The sequence below is a fragment of the Triplophysa rosa genome, linkage group LG14, assembly GCF_024868665.1.
Source record: "Triplophysa rosa linkage group LG14, Trosa_1v2, whole genome shotgun sequence".
Classification (NCBI taxonomy): Eukaryota; Metazoa; Chordata; class Actinopteri; order Cypriniformes; family Nemacheilidae; genus Triplophysa; species Triplophysa rosa.
In genome coordinates this window covers 12,661,948-12,678,763 of record NC_079903.1, presented here as the reverse complement: position 1 = coordinate 12,678,763, position 16,816 = coordinate 12,661,948, and the positions used below count along the sequence as shown (strand labels likewise).

The following is a 16,816-nucleotide window of genomic DNA, read 5'->3' as shown; positions in this document are numbered from 1 at the left end:
ACTATCATGGAAATGGTTTGAACGACATGAGGGTGAGTAAATAATGACAACTATTTCATTTTTTGGTAAACTATCCCTTTAAGTTTCATTTGAATGTGATTGTAAACCACCTGAATCAAATACATTTGTTTTTTGTTCAATGTAATGATGTTTACAGTAGATAAATAATTTATGTAAAAAATTATAGCGCAGAATACATCATTCCCACAACTGTGGGTTTTTGTGATGGTCGCTGAAAACCACGAATAAAGCTACATTACCCATTGTGCTGCCTGGTGCATTATCGATTTTCTCATTTTTCCAGTTTCCCAGTGAAAAGTGGTTCAAGTATGGCATTTTAATAGACAAAAATAACAAATACAAAAGTTTAATCAATAGAGTTGAGTCACAGACTGCTTAGTGATCACAGTAGCTGCATCTACTTTAAAGGGATACTTCACCCGAAAATGAAAATTCTATCATCATTTACTCACCTTCGAGTTGTTCCAAATCTGTATAAATGTATTTGTTCTGATGAACACAGAGAAAGATATTTGGAAGAATGCTTATAACCAAACAGATCTTGCCCCCCATTGACTCCCATAGTAGGAACAATTACTTTATAAATGTCTTTGATCTGTTGAACAAAAAAGAAAACATTTTGAAGAAAGTAGGACAGCAAACAGTTCTGGGGCACTTTTGACTACCATTGTATTTTTTCCTACCATGGGAGTCAATGGGGGGCAAAATTTGTCTGGTTATAAGCATTCTTCTAAATATATTTCTCTGTGGTCATCAGAACAAAGAAATAATACAGATTTGGAACAACTGGAAGGTGAGTAAATGATGACAGAATTTTCATTTTTCAGTGAAGTATCCTTTTAATCCTCACATGAATGAATCCCACTCTTGAATCTAAACATAATGTTATAAATAAATCAACATTATTCTTGTTTACTTCTAAAAACCAAATGAATGCACAAAATCACATAAATGTAACATAAGAATAACATTATATTAGTTAATTGTAAAAGTCTTTTAGAAAACAAATGGTGTCCAACTAATGCTTCATTTGCATGTTCAAAAAGTACCCTTATTCCTTTGGCTTGTCACTTGTTTTGTATGTGTTTGTTGTTACAACACTACGCTCTCTTAAGCTCTCCCGGCAACAGCGTCTGTTTCAAGATATCTCCTTCCTCTTTGCTCTCTAAAGCCAGATTGTGTTTTGGCTGTTTTCACGGCACTGCAGTCTGTTCCTGGAGACAGCCGTTAACAGCGAGATAAATCAATAGAGTGACTGAAAGCCAGGCAGCCGAGATGTGAGAAAACACAGAGCGTTTGTACTGTTTAAACAAGGATGTGGTTAAACTTGTTGGTAAGGCAGATCGTGCCTGTATAAAGACACTCTTATCTAACAGGAGTCCTGCCTGACACTGACAGTAAATCCCTGTTTGCACGCCTGTGTTTGTTTGTATTTGTGCCCATTACCACTCCTTGGGTTCAGGGCTTCTGGGCCCTGAAATATAATCTAGGAAAACGCAGTAAAGCCGATTAAGTGTGGACTGAAAGATGAATCTGTATTTGCTTTGTCGACGGGTGCTGCGTTTATCACTTGTAGTAATAGCATCTTTGTTCTTCTCAGAGTCACATGTCGTTTGTTTGATCTGATGTGGCAAGGGTTGTGCTTCAATATCTAGTGTGCAGCCTACATAGACAGCAGACTCATAAAAATTGATAGTGTAAAATTTGTTTATATTAAAGAGACTTTCGTATTATTCATTTTTTATTTGATTTGGAATTAGTTTTAAAATTGCAGTTTAGTTTTGTTATTTGAAATAAAATATATTTTTATTTTACAAAGAAATGTGCCGCATTTGAGAAATAATAAAAGGGCAGTCTCAACTCATTTTGTAAAAATAAATTGTGAATAAATCGTATCGTGAATCGCATTGCATCATGAGCAAAGTGAATCGTTACATCCCTAATTACGGAATTGCCATATTGTAAAAAATATATATGCGATTCTACCCAGGAGAAACATTCTTTGTGTCTCTGTGATGCCATAAAGCGCTGTCTATGTAGGCGGCTCACTGGGTTTTGGAACGGAGCGCTCATAGCAGATGCTTATTTTAGTGCTAACAATGTTTCGTTGGGGTTTGTGAACCTGATGCAAGTCACTCATACTCCCCCACGGCATGCTTAAACTTGACAACCTGTCCTTCAAGGGAATGACTAATGGATCAACCTGAACCTTAAGATTGATCTTTTTGTTCCTTAAAGGAGATTATAAAGGAGGAAGAAAGAGTCACAACCCTCTGTGATGCGTTGTTCATTTTGGAATTCTGGGGCACTGACTAAACAGCTTGCACCATTCCCAGTCCTCTGTCATCCTCTTAAAATAAAACAGTTTCAGAATTACAAATGAGAAGTGCGGACACCAGTGAATACAGTGCTGGCATGGCATATCTCCTCACTCTGATATTGTCTGATATTCTGACCTCATTTATGGTGATAAAATGCCATGATTTGTTTTAGCTGAATGTGTCGAAGTATCTTATGAATCTTATGCGATGATGCTTTACTGTTTTAATCATTTTCCTTCATGTCCCAGATCTGAGAGGAAATATAAAGTGCTAAAACAAGTCGCCATATTTTCTCATCTCTCAAAGCTTAAGAGAGAATGTAACAAATGGTAATGGATCATTGTCTCATTGTGTTTTATAGGCATTGTTTGGAAGCCATGAACCTCAGTCTGTCCAGCTGTGGGTTTCCTACAACCGCCAGCCAATGAGAGCTGCTCAGTTTAACACCCGCCACCCTATCACTGTGAGTGCAAACACTATAAAAAGAGAGAGTTCAACCACAAATAAAAAAATCTGTTATCACCCTCATGCTGTTTAAAACCTGTGTATGACTCTTTCATCTGTGGAACACAAAAAAGATATCTTGAGAAATCTCAGTGGTTTTGTGTCCAAACAATGGAGGTCAATGTTTGGTTACAAACGCTCTTCAAAATATTTTGTGTTCTTCAGAAAAAAAGAAAGTCATACAGGTTTGTAAAGACATGAGGGTGAGTAAATGATGACAGAATTTTCATTTTTGGGTGAACTATCACTTTAATTTGAAGACTTTAGGCATAATTTTGCTTGGTGTCACATTGACTGCAATTCTCTCTCTCTCGCTGCAGGAGTACTACATAGCAGATGCTTCAGAGGACCAGGTGTTTGTGTGTGTGAACCACAATAACAACGTCACACACCTGTACATCTCCGACACACAGGGCCTGGCCTTTTCTCTGTCCTTGGAGAATGTGATGTACTACAGCCCTGAAGGCTCTGGGAGCAACACTCTTATCAGGTAACCTAACGTCACTGTTTGTGTAAGATCTTCCTGCCTCACAGACTCTGTAACCCATAACACCATTTACCCAAGTACAAGATGTTCCCATATCAAAGTACTTTGTTGATCTCTTGGCCTTGTCACTTTTACGTGAACCTCTCAGTTTAGCACCGAACGCTCAGCGAGACTTCAAATCCATTTTGCTCCCACGTGCTTCAACTCACAAGCAAATAATGGAGGTCTCGTGTCTATTACACGAGAGCCTGTCTTCACCCACCAGTCCCTCAGCTCAGGCCGTCTAAAAAGCAATCCATCATTCCTGCATGGCTTTCCAAGGACACCTTATTGTTTTACTCTGCGGCAAAGCGGGATCTCACCCACAGCCAAACCACTGAGCTCAGCACGGCCGGCCGGGAGCAGAGACGCAATTACTGCAGTGCGTAATGCAGATGAGATGTGTTGGCTCCGTGTGCCATTGGCATTTTCAAAGAGCACCTCGCTTGCCAGATATGAATGCCATGTGAAGCAAATTAAAATGTGTTTGTGTTTGAAGGTACTTTGCCAATGAGCCGTTTGCCGACCTCCACCGGGTGGAGGGACTGAGGGGGGTCTTCGTGGCCACTTTGATCAACGGCACCGTCACAGAGGACAACATGCGGTCGGTCATCACGTTCGATAAAGGAGGTACCTGGGAACTTCTGCAGCCGCCCGCAGCAGACAGCCTGGGTGGAATCATAGAATGCAAGGTAATGGAGATGTCCATTACTCAACGGATCTAACAAATCAGTCAAGTGTTCTGTCAAAGCCAAAACGTTGGTGCTGTTTTGCCACATTTGTGGATGATTATTAATGGCTTTTGATAATTGTGAAATTACACAATTTGTTATCATGAGCCATTCAAATACTTGCACCTGAAACGGCTGCAAAAAAAATTAAGAGAACATTTTAAAAAATCAGTTTTTCTGAATTTACTATTTATAGATATGTGTTTAGGTAAAATGGTCACTTTTGTTTTATTCTGTGAACTAATAAAAATATTTCTCCCATATTTCAAATACAAATATTGTTTCTATTTGCATTTATTTGCAGAAAATGAAAACTGGAGAAACAGGTCAAAATAACAGAAAAGATGCTCTGTATTCTTTTCAAACCTCAAATACCGCAAAGAAAACAAGCTCATATTCTCTTTTAAGCAATACAACAGTAATATTTCTCCATGTATTTAGGAAAAGTTAAAAAAATGTGATAACATCCCAGTTTTCATGCGTCTTGTCATGCTGTCAGTCTTTCACATTGCTGTTGAATGACTTTGTCACTCCTGAGGTTTGATTTTGTTGAAATTCAAAAGACACTGGACAGAAATGACCACAATACATCTAGAGATGCTGCTTAAATGATTTTTTTCCGCTGCTGTATCCTTTTGATTCTGTGGTTTTGTTTTTACAAGTTTGTTGAAGGTGTTGGAGTAGTTTATTTATTGCTCTTTGTAGTGAGATGTTTATTTAAGACCCACAGCATCTCTGCGGTCTCTTATCTCTCTGTCTCTGTCTTTTTCTCAGCTGGACAGTGGCTGTTCCCTGCAATTGGCCCAGCGGTGGAGTCAGCTCCTGAACATTCAGCTGCGTAGGATCCCTATTCTGTCTAAAGAGTCTGCACCTGGCCTCATCATGGCAACAGGTGGGCCACATGATCAGCTGTGTGATCTGCGGTTAAACACTCTCTTGCGTATGTGTGTGTGAACGGAAATACGAGCAGGCTTGCTATTTCTGTCAGTATTTAATCACACATGTCGTTTCAAAACCTGTACCAACTTTCTTCTGTGGTGCACAAATGAAGAATCTGTGAGGAATGTTCTGGTAACTTTTGTTTATGTTTACAATTAATGGAGACTGGAGCATTCAAGATTTCTATCTTTTAAGCTCCAGTCCCCATTCACAATAATTGTTTGGACAAAAGTGACTAGCATATTAATTGAAACGCTTTTACAGTTTTGAAACATCACGAGGGTGAATAAATGATGACAGAATTGTCTTTTTTGGGTGAACTATCCCTTTAAACATAAACCCATTCTGCAGGGGGTCCCTGGATCGATATATATTAGACGGTTCCATCGGACACACGCGCTGGCCTGAAGTTAACTTTTGGTCTCTGTTTGGTTATAATATAAAAGTTTATCTTATGTTTAATTCATATAAAAATTTATTGTAAATTAATTGTATTAAATTAAATTAAAACTACTCAGCAGGTATTGATTCTTTGCAGAGGTCTACCGCACGTTATGGGTCTCATAAAGTTTGGGACACATAAAGTTTGTTTATGCTGTTGCTGCTAAAACAGTGTATAAAGCCCGTTTCTTTCACAGTATTTAAAAAATGGTTGAACATTTTTTTTATCTTTTATAAAAAAACAGCTTTTCCATTAGTCTGATTTCTTTATTTCACACTAGATAGAAAACATTGATTTTGCTCTCTTTACACTTTGAAAGGCGCTTCCTCTCTTTTGAATCCTTCTTTCACCCTCTCTCTCTTTCTCTCTTTCATTTAGTCATTTTTTTTAGCAGACGCTAAAAAAATCCCTCTCCTGCCAAGATCTTTAATTAAATGATTATTAGATAATGCACATGCAGCTAAGGCCCGAGAAGTGCATGAGGCTTATGAAAATATCTGCCCTCTTTGGCTGATATCGCTGCGACGCAGATGCGCTAATTATTTTGTATTTCAACCACCGGCTAATTATAACATGCAAACACACCCTCACACTCATCGACTTACCCAGCCGAGAGCCATCACACCCCCCCCCGACATTGTTCTCGTTGATAAAAATGTGTTAAATGCTTTCTCTCTGCACATATCTCTTTTAGGAAGATGAATGCGAATTACGTTCATTACCACTCGAATTAGTTAATGAGAAAACCACCAGTAAAATATATTTGTTGAAGAAAAGTAGTGAGGGTTTGAGATCAGAGCTGTGAAGCACAGGAGAGGGTTACAAACAGTATTTTGTTCTCTTGACACATTGGTGAGATTGATGCGACATAAAGGAACACTTTGATTCTTGTCTTTTGCTCATAGTGATCTTTGTGTGACAGATCACTTGTGCCTTGTTGTTTAGTCTCTGTTTTGTGTTGTGGTTGGTAGCTGGATGATATTTCTTTTCTGAAATTGGATAAAGCTGACAAATTGATTTTAATCTCGCTGTAATTGTGACATTTTGGGTCAAAGGCTTATTGTTATTTTTTGCCAACTAACTGAATTTGGATATGCACGCATCCTGTGATCTGTCACTTCCTATTGTTTTGGGGATATTCTGCGCAAACAGCTTTTTACACATTTTTAGATCTGGTTTAAAAGCCTTGTTTTTGACTTAAAGGAGCAATGTGGAGATTTTAGCGGCATCTAGTGGTGAGGTTGCGAATTACAACCAACGGCTCACTGCCCCCTCCCTTTCGAAACACTACGGTGGCTAGAACAAGGACTAAGATGTCGTTACGTTTCCGCTTCTTTGCCGAAGGCGATAACATATTTACGAATTGCTTTCTGTGGAGCAGTTTGTCCGTTTAGGGCCACTGTAGAAACAACATGGTAAATTCCAAATAAGGGGACTTGCGGTGTATGTATATAGAAATAGCTCATTCTAAGGTAATAAAAACATAACGCTGTATTATGTAAGATCTTTATACATCTCTGTAGACATAGTTATGTATACTATATTGCATTTCTGTCAATAGATCCTCCAAAAAATTACATATTTAATCTTTAGGTGACTGAGCATGTGGTCCTACAATGTTATTTTGCTCTCAAATCATTCACACTACCAATATGGTGTTTACATGCTTTTGTGAACACTTATGAATTTGGTTTGAGCTCTCGGATCAAAACATTCAAGACCTTGCGTGCACCTATGTTTTGGCAGTGTTTTGCACTGTCCACTTGTGTTCGGATAACCCGAGATGGATGTTAACGCCAAATGTAAACAGGGCCTATGAGATATGAAATGTGATATGCAGCGATTATTGACCGTCTCTCTCTCTCTCGCTCTCGCTCTCTCTCTCTCTCTCTCTCTCTCCCTTCCCTACTGTCTTCTGCACAGGATCCGTGGGAAAGAATCTGGCCAACAAGCCCAATGTGTACGTATCGAGCAGTGCAGGGGTCATGTGGAGAGAGGTGAGGATCGACCATATCACACATTAAACTCACATGTAGTGGTTTTCAGTGAGATTTCATTCCCTGACTAAAAAAATGCATCATTATGCATCAAATTGTTCTTCAGTCCTTGGCTGGTCCTCATTTCTACACCTGGGGAGATCACGGAGGGATCCTAATGGCTATAGCACAAGGCGGCTCCACCAAAACCCTCAAGTGAGTGACGTCCTTCAGAGATCACTGTGCGTATTATCCAGCTTTACGACGTTACTGATCGCTGTCTTGTCTTTGCTGGCTCAGGTTCAGTACCAACGAGGGGGAAACCTGGAAAGAGTTTCAGTTTTCCGAGCAGGAGGTGTACGTGTACCAGCTGCTGACGGAGCCGGGTGAGAAGAGCACCATCTTCACCATCTTCGGGTCTTACGCGGACCAGAAACACAGCTGGCTGATCTTGCAGGTCAACGCCAGCGATGTGCTTGGTGAGATCAATAAGATATTAAATGTTTAAAATAACACATGCTGTGTGTTTTTGGAGTGCCAGCCAAGGATGATTTGATGTTGCCAACTGTTTCCTTGCAACCACTCATGACACCATAGCAACAGCATAGCAACAACACTCAGCACCCTATCAACCATTTAGCACAGCCCTAGCAACTAGTATTTAACCCTGAATACATCTTGAAGTATTCATTGGACATCAGGCCTATACTGTATATTTTAAACTTTGTCAAGACAAGCTTTGTACATATGATGTTTTTTATGATGTTTAGGTGTGCCGTGCTCCGAGGGCGACTATAAACTCTGGTCCCCGTCTGATGAGAGAGGAAACGGCTGTCTGCTCGGCAGAGAGATGGTGTACAAGCACCGTTCACCTCACGCCACCTGCTTCAACGGAGAGGACTTTGATAGACCAGTGATTTTATCGAACTGCTCGTGCACTCGACAGGACTATGAGTGGTACAAGCTGAAATCTCCTATGATTACTTTTTATTACAGTTTATTACAATAAATTCTCAGTAGGTGATTGTTTAATCTTTCTGTTTCCTAGCGACTACGGGTTCAAGCCGAGTGAGGATCTGTCTCTTGAGGTGTGCGTGCCTGATCCAGAGTTTTCCGGCAGCCCGTATACCCCACCGGTACCCTGTCCAGTGGGCACCACTTATCGTCGCAGCAAAGGGTGAAAAGACAGTTATTCAATACATTATATGCATCATACATTATATATTTATAACATTCACATATACAGCCGCAGAAAAAAAGACCAAGATTAGGAGACACTATTTCTGGGTATGCGTTTAGGTAAATTATCATTTTAATGATTTATCCTCTGCTGTATATAGAGAGGGTATATCAGTTCATCGTCAGGAATTCTCAGTTGGATTGAGATATGTACTTTTCCAAGACATTAATCATTGTTTTTAGGCCATTTCAGAGTCACTTTTTATGTTGGTATCAAAAGCTTAAAAACATTGGTATGTATCTTGTCCATTCACTCCAGAATTTTGACTTCAGAGCCCTTTTAGGTCAAACATGGCTGTAAGTCTGATGGCCAAAAAGCTTGGTTTTCTCTTGATTTTCTTTGTCTTTAGGCAAAGAAGAGCTGAGATGTCATATGACATTTTATTAAACATTGGTTTTCTCTGTGCTGAAGTACCCGGGCAACACTTGCTGTAGGCACAATCTCTCTAATCTCAGTCACAGGAGCTTCTCATTGGTCTGTCTCACCAATGTCCTTGACTGGTCACTCGTGACACTCTTGTATCTGTCTAATGTTTTTAATGACTTTTTCAAAGGAGTTCTGCCACAACACTGACTCAGCAGAAGTTGCACAGTCCAGGCGTATTTTATACCGCGATCAATTTAAATGCAACTGACTGATTTAACTATTTATGCCACTTAATAACCTCAGTAAAGGGCTGACAACTTTCTTTATACTTAACGGTGAAAAAGATATCTTATGAATAAAACAGCTGAAGGAGTGTCAATAAAGCCAAAATATCCCACCGTGATTCTATGCTGCGAAACAAAAGGATGAAGTACAGCAGGGTGATACTTTTTAATGGCATGGTTTCCTCGTGGATACAGATCATGAGCCGTCAGCATCAGCAGCCAGAGAGCATTATTTGATGTGCTGCTGCTGTGTCACCGCGCGTCTCTCTCCTCTCATTATCTGCAGTCGTGAAGAGAGGATTTATTTAGAACACAGACTGCAGAACTGAATTGAGCTGGATAAGTTTAGATGTCTTGCTCAGTCAGATGAGATGTGAGCGGGAGGAAATGAGGTTAATCCCAATTATAGAAAATTATTACTGAGAAATGGGGAAGTGACATTAAATACTGTAATTACACTGGGCTCTGGATTACTCTATTCTGACCTGGTCCAGTATAACATTACGCTATTCTACTGTAATATCTTTGTTTAATAACTGTATATCTGGTTATTCATTTTGTCTTGTGTAAGAGCAGGAAATAAATCTATGATAGCAGAAAGTTTACTGATGCGTGTAACTACAGCATCACCTAGTGTCAGGTTTTAGACACCGAAGTTCTTTAGGATAAGGAAATTGCTGGGGTGAATTGTAGAGAATGATTTTCTGTGTTTGTTTTGCGATGAACTGATGGTTTAGGTACAGGAAGGTGTCTGGGGACAGCTGCAGCGGAGGAGATGTTGAAGCTCGGCTGGATGGAGAAATGCTGCCCTGTCCTGTGGGAGGTAAGACCCACCTCCTCGGATTATACAATCTTGATCACAAAATCACCATGGTATGAACTGTGGGTGTATTTTGCATCTCATCGGATCGAGCTCATGAAACAGAACTTCAGATTTTAAAGTTTTAAAGGTTCAATGTATGAAATTTAGAGGCATCTAGTTGTGAGGTTGTGAATTGCAACCAACGGCTCACTCCACTCCTCCCTTTGAAAAGCACTACGGTGGCTGACACCATTTAGGGCTACTGTACGAACAACATGGTGAATTCCATGCAAGGGAATTGTAGGTGTATGTAGATAGAAATAGCTCATTTGAAGGTAATAAAAACATAACGCTTCATTATAGTTATGTATATTATATTGCATTTCTGTCAATAGATCCCCCAAAAATGACACACTGGACCTTTAAAGGGTGTGAAGCTAGCAAAATATTTGTTGTGATTGTGACATTGGAGATTTAGTGATAGGGATAAATGTTGGTGGTAGATACGTTTTTATTTTTTTAAGGTTAGTGCTGTAAACAACAACCTGCGAGAAGTGTGTCTAATTCAGTGTTTCTTTCCTGTTTTGCTTTCTCATTATAGAGAGTAATGAGTTTATCTTGTATGCGGTGAGGAACTCCATCCATCGCTATGATCTGGCCACAGGAACAGACCAGCCGCTGCCTCTCTCGGGTCTCCACGAGGCCGTGGCCTTAGACTTTGATTATGAGAAGAACTGCTTATACTGGGCTGATATTTCACTGGACACCATACAGGTGAATGAACATCTTTCAGACTGTTTTATGTTTGTAGGGTTTATTTTTGTATGTATAAAGAGATTTTAACTTTTAGGGGCGGTTTGCCGAAGGCTAGTCCTAGACTAAAATTAATGTTAGAGCCGTCTAAACTGAAAACGGCACATCAGTGTCATTATTTTGTCTCAAAATGCACACAAGTAATGTTTGTTTATGATAATTTGGTTTAAGATAATCCCTGTCCGGGAAACCGCCTCTAATCTTTGTTATATGAGGATTTTAGTAAAAGGGGCTTTCTTCAATGATACCTTCATTTATTTGATGAATGATTCAAATAAATTCAATTAAATAGAAATGTGAATTATATTTAGAAGACGGTTTGAACATACCCTTAGCATGAGAACTATTCATGTTTGTTAACTTAGTTTTCTAAACATCCTTAGGCTCAAAAACAGCCATTTACATAAAATCATATGCTGTGTTTGGTGTGTTTTGGTGTCATAGAGACTGTGTTTGAATGGGAGCTCAGGACAGGAAGTGATTATCAAAAAGGACTTGCAAAACGTGGAGGCGCTGTCGTTTGACCCCATCAGCAGGTTGTTGTACTGGGTGGATGCTGATGCTCAGAAAATCGAGGTAATCATAAGTAGAAACAACTGCAGCTGGTAATAAAAAAGGTTCGTAGTTATTAATACAATGTCTGGCTTCCAGGTGTCCAATGCAGACGGAGACCTGAGACACACTCTGGTTAACTCTTCAGTGCTGGAGCACCCTCGCGCCCTAACACTTATGCCTGAAGAGAGGTACGGATTTCCCATAATCCGTTTCACTGACAGAAAACAAGACGGAATACACAGATCTGCTTGTCTAATTTAGCTGCTGCTAAATACCTTTTAGTGATGTGATGTTTCAAGAAAACCTTTGCAAATCCGGTGATTAGTTCATCCTCAGATCCACTAAGCTGTGTATACTCTCTCTCAGCATGATGTTTTGGACTGACTGGGGCGATCACACGGCGGGCGTCTACCGCAGCGGGATGGACGGTTCTAACATCTCCTGCATCGTGTCTGAGGGAATTCGCTGGCCCAAAGGCATCACCACAGATGACTCATGGCTGTACTGGACAGAGGCGTACGGAGATCGCATTGAAAGAGCGGACTTCAATGGAGGCCGTCGGACTGTGCTGATGGAGGGTCTGCCTCATCCTTACGCCATTGCTGTTTTTAAGGTAGGCTTAAGACTATTGTCGTTTGAAAACACCGTTTCTCTTCAATGATCAGGAGCATCATACTGGTCTATGTTTGTGTAGAATGATCTGTACTGGGATGACTGGTCTAGAATGGGCATCTTCAAGGCACCTAAATCAGGCTCACCAGACAGTGAGCTGTTAGTGGGCAGGCTGACTGGGGTGATGGATCTCAAGATATTCTACAAGGGGAAAACCAGAGGTCAGTCCTTCAAAGAGGACCATTACATGGTTGCAACTGAGTTAAAGGTCCAATGTATGAAATTTGGGGCATCTAACGGCTCACTCCACCCCTCCCTTTCGAAGCACTACGGTGGCTGACACAGGACTAAGATGTTGTCATGTTTTAGCTTCTTTGCTGAAGGAGATAATGTATCTATGAAACGCGCTCTGTAGAGCAGTTTGTCTGTTTAGGGCTACTGTAAAAAAAGCATGGTGAATTCCATGTAAGGGGAATAGCTCATTCTAAGGTAATAAAAACAGAACGCTTCATTATGTTAGGTCTTTATACACCTCTGAACACATAGTTATGTATATTATATTGCATTTCTGTCAATACATCCTCCAGAAAATTGGACCTTTTAGATAAACAGTTTTTTTGAACTATCACTCTCTTCTGCAGGTCAAAATGCGTGTGCTGAGCAGCCATGCAGTCTGCTGTGTCTTCCCCAGCCTGGCAACAAGCGTCATTGCGTGTGTCCAGATGGAGTTTCCAGCACCACCCTGCCCTCAGGAGAGATCCAGTGCCAGTGTCCCAGTGGATACCAGCTCCGCAATAATACCTGCGTTAAAACAGGTCTGACTACACCTTAGTGGTGTGAATGCAACACTACACATTGGCAATAGTTTTTAAGTAACTTGTTTATTGACATTTCTGCTGCACATCAGAACACACATGCCTGCCGAACCAGTACCGCTGCTCCAACGGGAAGTGCATCAGCAGCATCTGGAAATGTGACAGCGATAATGACTGTGGCGACATGAGCGATGAACAGGAGTGCCGTGAGTGACACCACAAGCCCCGCCCCCTGACCCCATCACCTTTATCTCATTAGACTACGTCAATGCGTTTCATCCGCTGTTCTCTCTTTGCAGCAACCACTTCCTGCGACTCCTCGGTACAGTTTCGCTGTGTGGCCTCTGGCTCCTGCATCCCTCTGGCATTCAAGTGTGACCACGAGGATGACTGTGGAGATAACAGTGATGAGGAACACTGTGGTACGTGTGTGTGTTTGTGTGGATGAGAGGGGCAGGCAGCACCTTTAATCTTAAAAAGCAGACATGAACACATAGTCAATTCATTATTTACCAACAAAATAATCTACTCTGATATACAATTCAGGTTATATGCTTTGCAATGTGAGGATTTGGGTTGTGCCGCCCACCCCTAGTGGGTGTGTTTTATTTAGTTCAGTGTGTGGTGCTGATAATTAATCTGGTTTATTTACAGAGTCTCATCAGTGTGGCCCAGGAGAGTTCACATGTGCGAGAGGTGTGTGTATTCGGGACGCCTGGCGGTGTGATGGAGACAACGACTGCAGGGATTGGTCAGATGAGGCCAACTGTACAGGTGAGAGAAACTCAACTGCAGATAAAAATATGCGTTAAATTGTACATTTATGCATTTGGCCCACGCTTCTATCCAAAGATCTCATCTGACGTCATGTGACGTCATGAGCGCCTTACTCTGCTCAGAATGTGTATGATACATATAAATGCACTCAAGTGTGATACATATTTCTCAAAGTGGGCCACCACACATGTGAGAGCAGCAGTTTCCAGTGTCACACAGGTCACTGCATCCCTCAGCGCTGGATGTGTGATGGAGATGATGACTGCCAGGATGGCTCAGATGAGGACCCTACTCACTGTGGTCAGTAACCAAACATTAACATGTAGAGTATGTATACTCAACTTTGTAAACTTAACTTAGACACACTATATTAAAGGAAATTATTAATACACCTTTAACATCATACACATGTTAATACTATGTTTTTAATAGAAAAAAGGTTCAGTGCGAATAAATGGCCTAAATGTTTCCTAAAATAGCTGTGATTCTTCAGAAGCTGATGTGTTTTTATCTTGCAGGAGGTGAAAAATGCAACGGTTTCCTGTGTAATAACGGCACCTGTCTGCCCGCTAGTGCTCACTGCAATGGTGTGGAGGACTGTCCAGGGGGCTCGGACGAGCAACGATGCGGTATGCTCTTTCTTGCTTTGTGCGAGTGTTATTGTTGGTAAATAGTGTTTTAAGTGATAAACAGGGAATAATAAGTGCCTGTTCTTGCAGATCCTCTCTGCACGCGATATATGGAGTTTGTGTGCAGGAATCGAGCGCAGTGTCTGTTTCAGTCTCTGGTGTGTGACGGCACACGGCACTGCGCAGACGGATCCGATGAGGATGCGGCATATGCCGGCTGCTGTGAGGCCATTGCTTTTTGAATAGATTGATGTGACCGTTGCTAATGTGATTGATTTAAGGTTTAATCCAGTTTAGAGCTGTGATGATAGCAGCTTTTTATGGTTACTGTGGCCAAAACATTTTTAGTATCTATTTAATTGTTGTTTTAAAGATGCTTTCGGTCAAATTCATCTTACATTTTGTTTATTTCGTTTTTTTACTTTTTATTCTGACATTGTTTTGATGCCCTTTAGGAAAATAAAAAGCCCATCGTAGTGTTCATTTTACACTATGTGACATCCACAAAAAAATCACACAATTATTTGTTTTTTCACAGCAACTAACCCAGAGTTTGAGAAAACATGCGACAGCTACAACTTCCAGTGTGCCAACGGAATGTGTGTGTCTTTGGAATGGAAATGTGATGGCATGGATGACTGTGGCGACTACTCAGATGAAGCCAACTGTGGTGAGCGGAGGAATAGGCAACCTTTATTGCATGACGTTTAATTTAACCATTCTATAACATGTCATACAAACTAGTTTGTCTCTTTACATCGCATAGTCGCTTCCTATTTAAATGGGCAGTAAATGGCCAAGATTAACAATATTCTACAAAGTGGACCAGACTTGCAGAATTCAGGGAAAAATTTCTATAATACGATTCAAACCAGTCACACCACACACTGTACAAACATTGCTGTTTATTTTATTCCTGGGCTAGTTTGCTAACACCTGACTTGTTTACTTCCTGTTTCAGCTTCACCAACAGAGGAGCCGGGCTGTTCCCGTTACTTCCAGTTCGGGTGTAAGAATGGCCGCTGCGTGCCCGCCTGGTGGAAGTGCGATGGGGAAAATGACTGTGGCGACTGGTCTGATGAGGCTCAATGCTCAGGTGCACTAACAGACCATTGTTTGGTTGACCACTCGGTGCTTATTAGCCTCAAATCGGGTAGTAATTGCAAACATTGCAAATGTTGTTAACAGGAGGTGTTGCTCCTCACACACCTGCCCCGGGTCCAGCTACCTGCGCTCCCAACCGTTTCCGCTGTGGATCGGGTGCGTGTATTGTGAACACCTGGGTGTGCGAAGGCTACGCTGATTGTCCCGATGGCAGTGATGAAGTGGGATGTCCAACAGGTACTTTCTCTTTTATAGCCACTCACAGGAGTCTCAAATATACAAGGACCTAGATAAATTTTTAGCAACAATTTTTGATATTTTACTAATCCATCTCTCGTGTAACTCTCTCTCAGCACATAGCGCTGTGACCCCAGTGGCAACTCAAGCTCCGCCCCCATCGGGTCGCTGTGCTAAAGATCAGTTCCTCTGCGTGAAGCCCCAGAACTGTATCGCAAACTGGAAGCGCTGTGATGGACAGCTGCACTGCCAAGACGGCTCTGATGAGGCCAACTGTCGTAAGTGTTTTTGAGGGATGTACAGACAGGTTTGTCGTAACGAAAGCAAGTTAACACAAAAGTTTTATTTCACCCCTTTTGTAGCCACCCGCGGTTCATTGACCTGTGTGAACGCGACCCTCTGTGCTGACGGTGAGGCCTGCTTGCTAAATTCCGACAGGTGCGACGGCTTCATGGACTGTTCTGACCACAGCGATGAGATGAACTGCACAGGTGAGAAACCCACAGCTGTTTACAGAGAATATTGTATATTTATTTGATCATTTTAATAAATACTGTACATTCATTCAAACTGTTTCTCTGTCGCAGGGGATTTGTTTGCTTACAAGATTCAGAATCTGCAGTGGAGCTCTAACTTCTCAGGGGCTGTGACGCTCACATGGTCCAGGCCCAAAAACATACCCACCTCCTCCTGTTCTTTTGTCATATACTACAGGTACATCCCATACACGTACAACTACAGCTTTCAGATACACAGCAGCAGTAAAGGTTTCTGGGTTGGCATGTGTGAGTGACACCGGCTTTATGTGTTGTCCAGGGTGGTGGGAGTCCAGCAGTGGACTGTGATGGACACAAACAGCAATAAGGGCAGCGCCACGCTGACAGTGTTGATTCCAGACACCACATACCAGGTGAAGGTTCAGACTCAATGCCTCAGCAAACAGTACAAGACCAATGAAGTGCTCACGCTGCGGACGCCAGAAGGATGTAAGTTTGCATTAGAAGTCATTTAAATATGATCCTTTGACTCTAATGAAGTGAAATATAGATAAATAAATACAATGTGTATTAAATAAAACAAAATATTTTGTATTAGATAAAGAGCCAAATTGATTCTTTTTTT

The 16,816-nt window shown here is 41.2% G+C and overlaps 1 protein-coding gene across 1 annotated transcript in view; it reads left to right on the top strand.

Moving 5' to 3' along the window:
• sorl1 (sortilin-related receptor, L(DLR class) A repeats containing) overlaps nt 1-16,816 on the top strand; it is a 43,710-nt gene that overhangs the window by 19,697 nt on the left and 7,197 nt on the right. Inside the window, exons 7-35 of the mRNA XM_057350886.1 lie at nt 2,704-2,805; nt 3,167-3,336; nt 3,872-4,064; nt 4,878-4,995; nt 7,408-7,481; nt 7,588-7,676; nt 7,761-7,939; nt 8,231-8,417; nt 8,509-8,637; nt 10,088-10,173; nt 10,754-10,926; nt 11,410-11,541; nt 11,617-11,708; nt 11,887-12,133; nt 12,215-12,353; nt 12,774-12,947; nt 13,040-13,153; nt 13,247-13,369; nt 13,602-13,721; nt 13,899-14,024; nt 14,243-14,353; nt 14,444-14,575; nt 14,892-15,023; nt 15,315-15,449; nt 15,542-15,694; nt 15,811-15,972; nt 16,057-16,185; nt 16,282-16,408; nt 16,511-16,680. Of these exons, the coding sequence (XP_057206869.1) occupies nt 2,704-2,805; nt 3,167-3,336; nt 3,872-4,064; nt 4,878-4,995; nt 7,408-7,481; nt 7,588-7,676; nt 7,761-7,939; nt 8,231-8,417; nt 8,509-8,637; nt 10,088-10,173; nt 10,754-10,926; nt 11,410-11,541; nt 11,617-11,708; nt 11,887-12,133; nt 12,215-12,353; nt 12,774-12,947; nt 13,040-13,153; nt 13,247-13,369; nt 13,602-13,721; nt 13,899-14,024; nt 14,243-14,353; nt 14,444-14,575; nt 14,892-15,023; nt 15,315-15,449; nt 15,542-15,694; nt 15,811-15,972; nt 16,057-16,185; nt 16,282-16,408; nt 16,511-16,680 (4,018 nt within the window). The remainder of the gene's footprint in view (nt 1-2,703; nt 2,806-3,166; nt 3,337-3,871; nt 4,065-4,877; nt 4,996-7,407; nt 7,482-7,587; nt 7,677-7,760; nt 7,940-8,230; nt 8,418-8,508; nt 8,638-10,087; nt 10,174-10,753; nt 10,927-11,409; nt 11,542-11,616; nt 11,709-11,886; nt 12,134-12,214; nt 12,354-12,773; nt 12,948-13,039; nt 13,154-13,246; nt 13,370-13,601; nt 13,722-13,898; nt 14,025-14,242; nt 14,354-14,443; nt 14,576-14,891; nt 15,024-15,314; nt 15,450-15,541; nt 15,695-15,810; nt 15,973-16,056; nt 16,186-16,281; nt 16,409-16,510; nt 16,681-16,816) is intronic.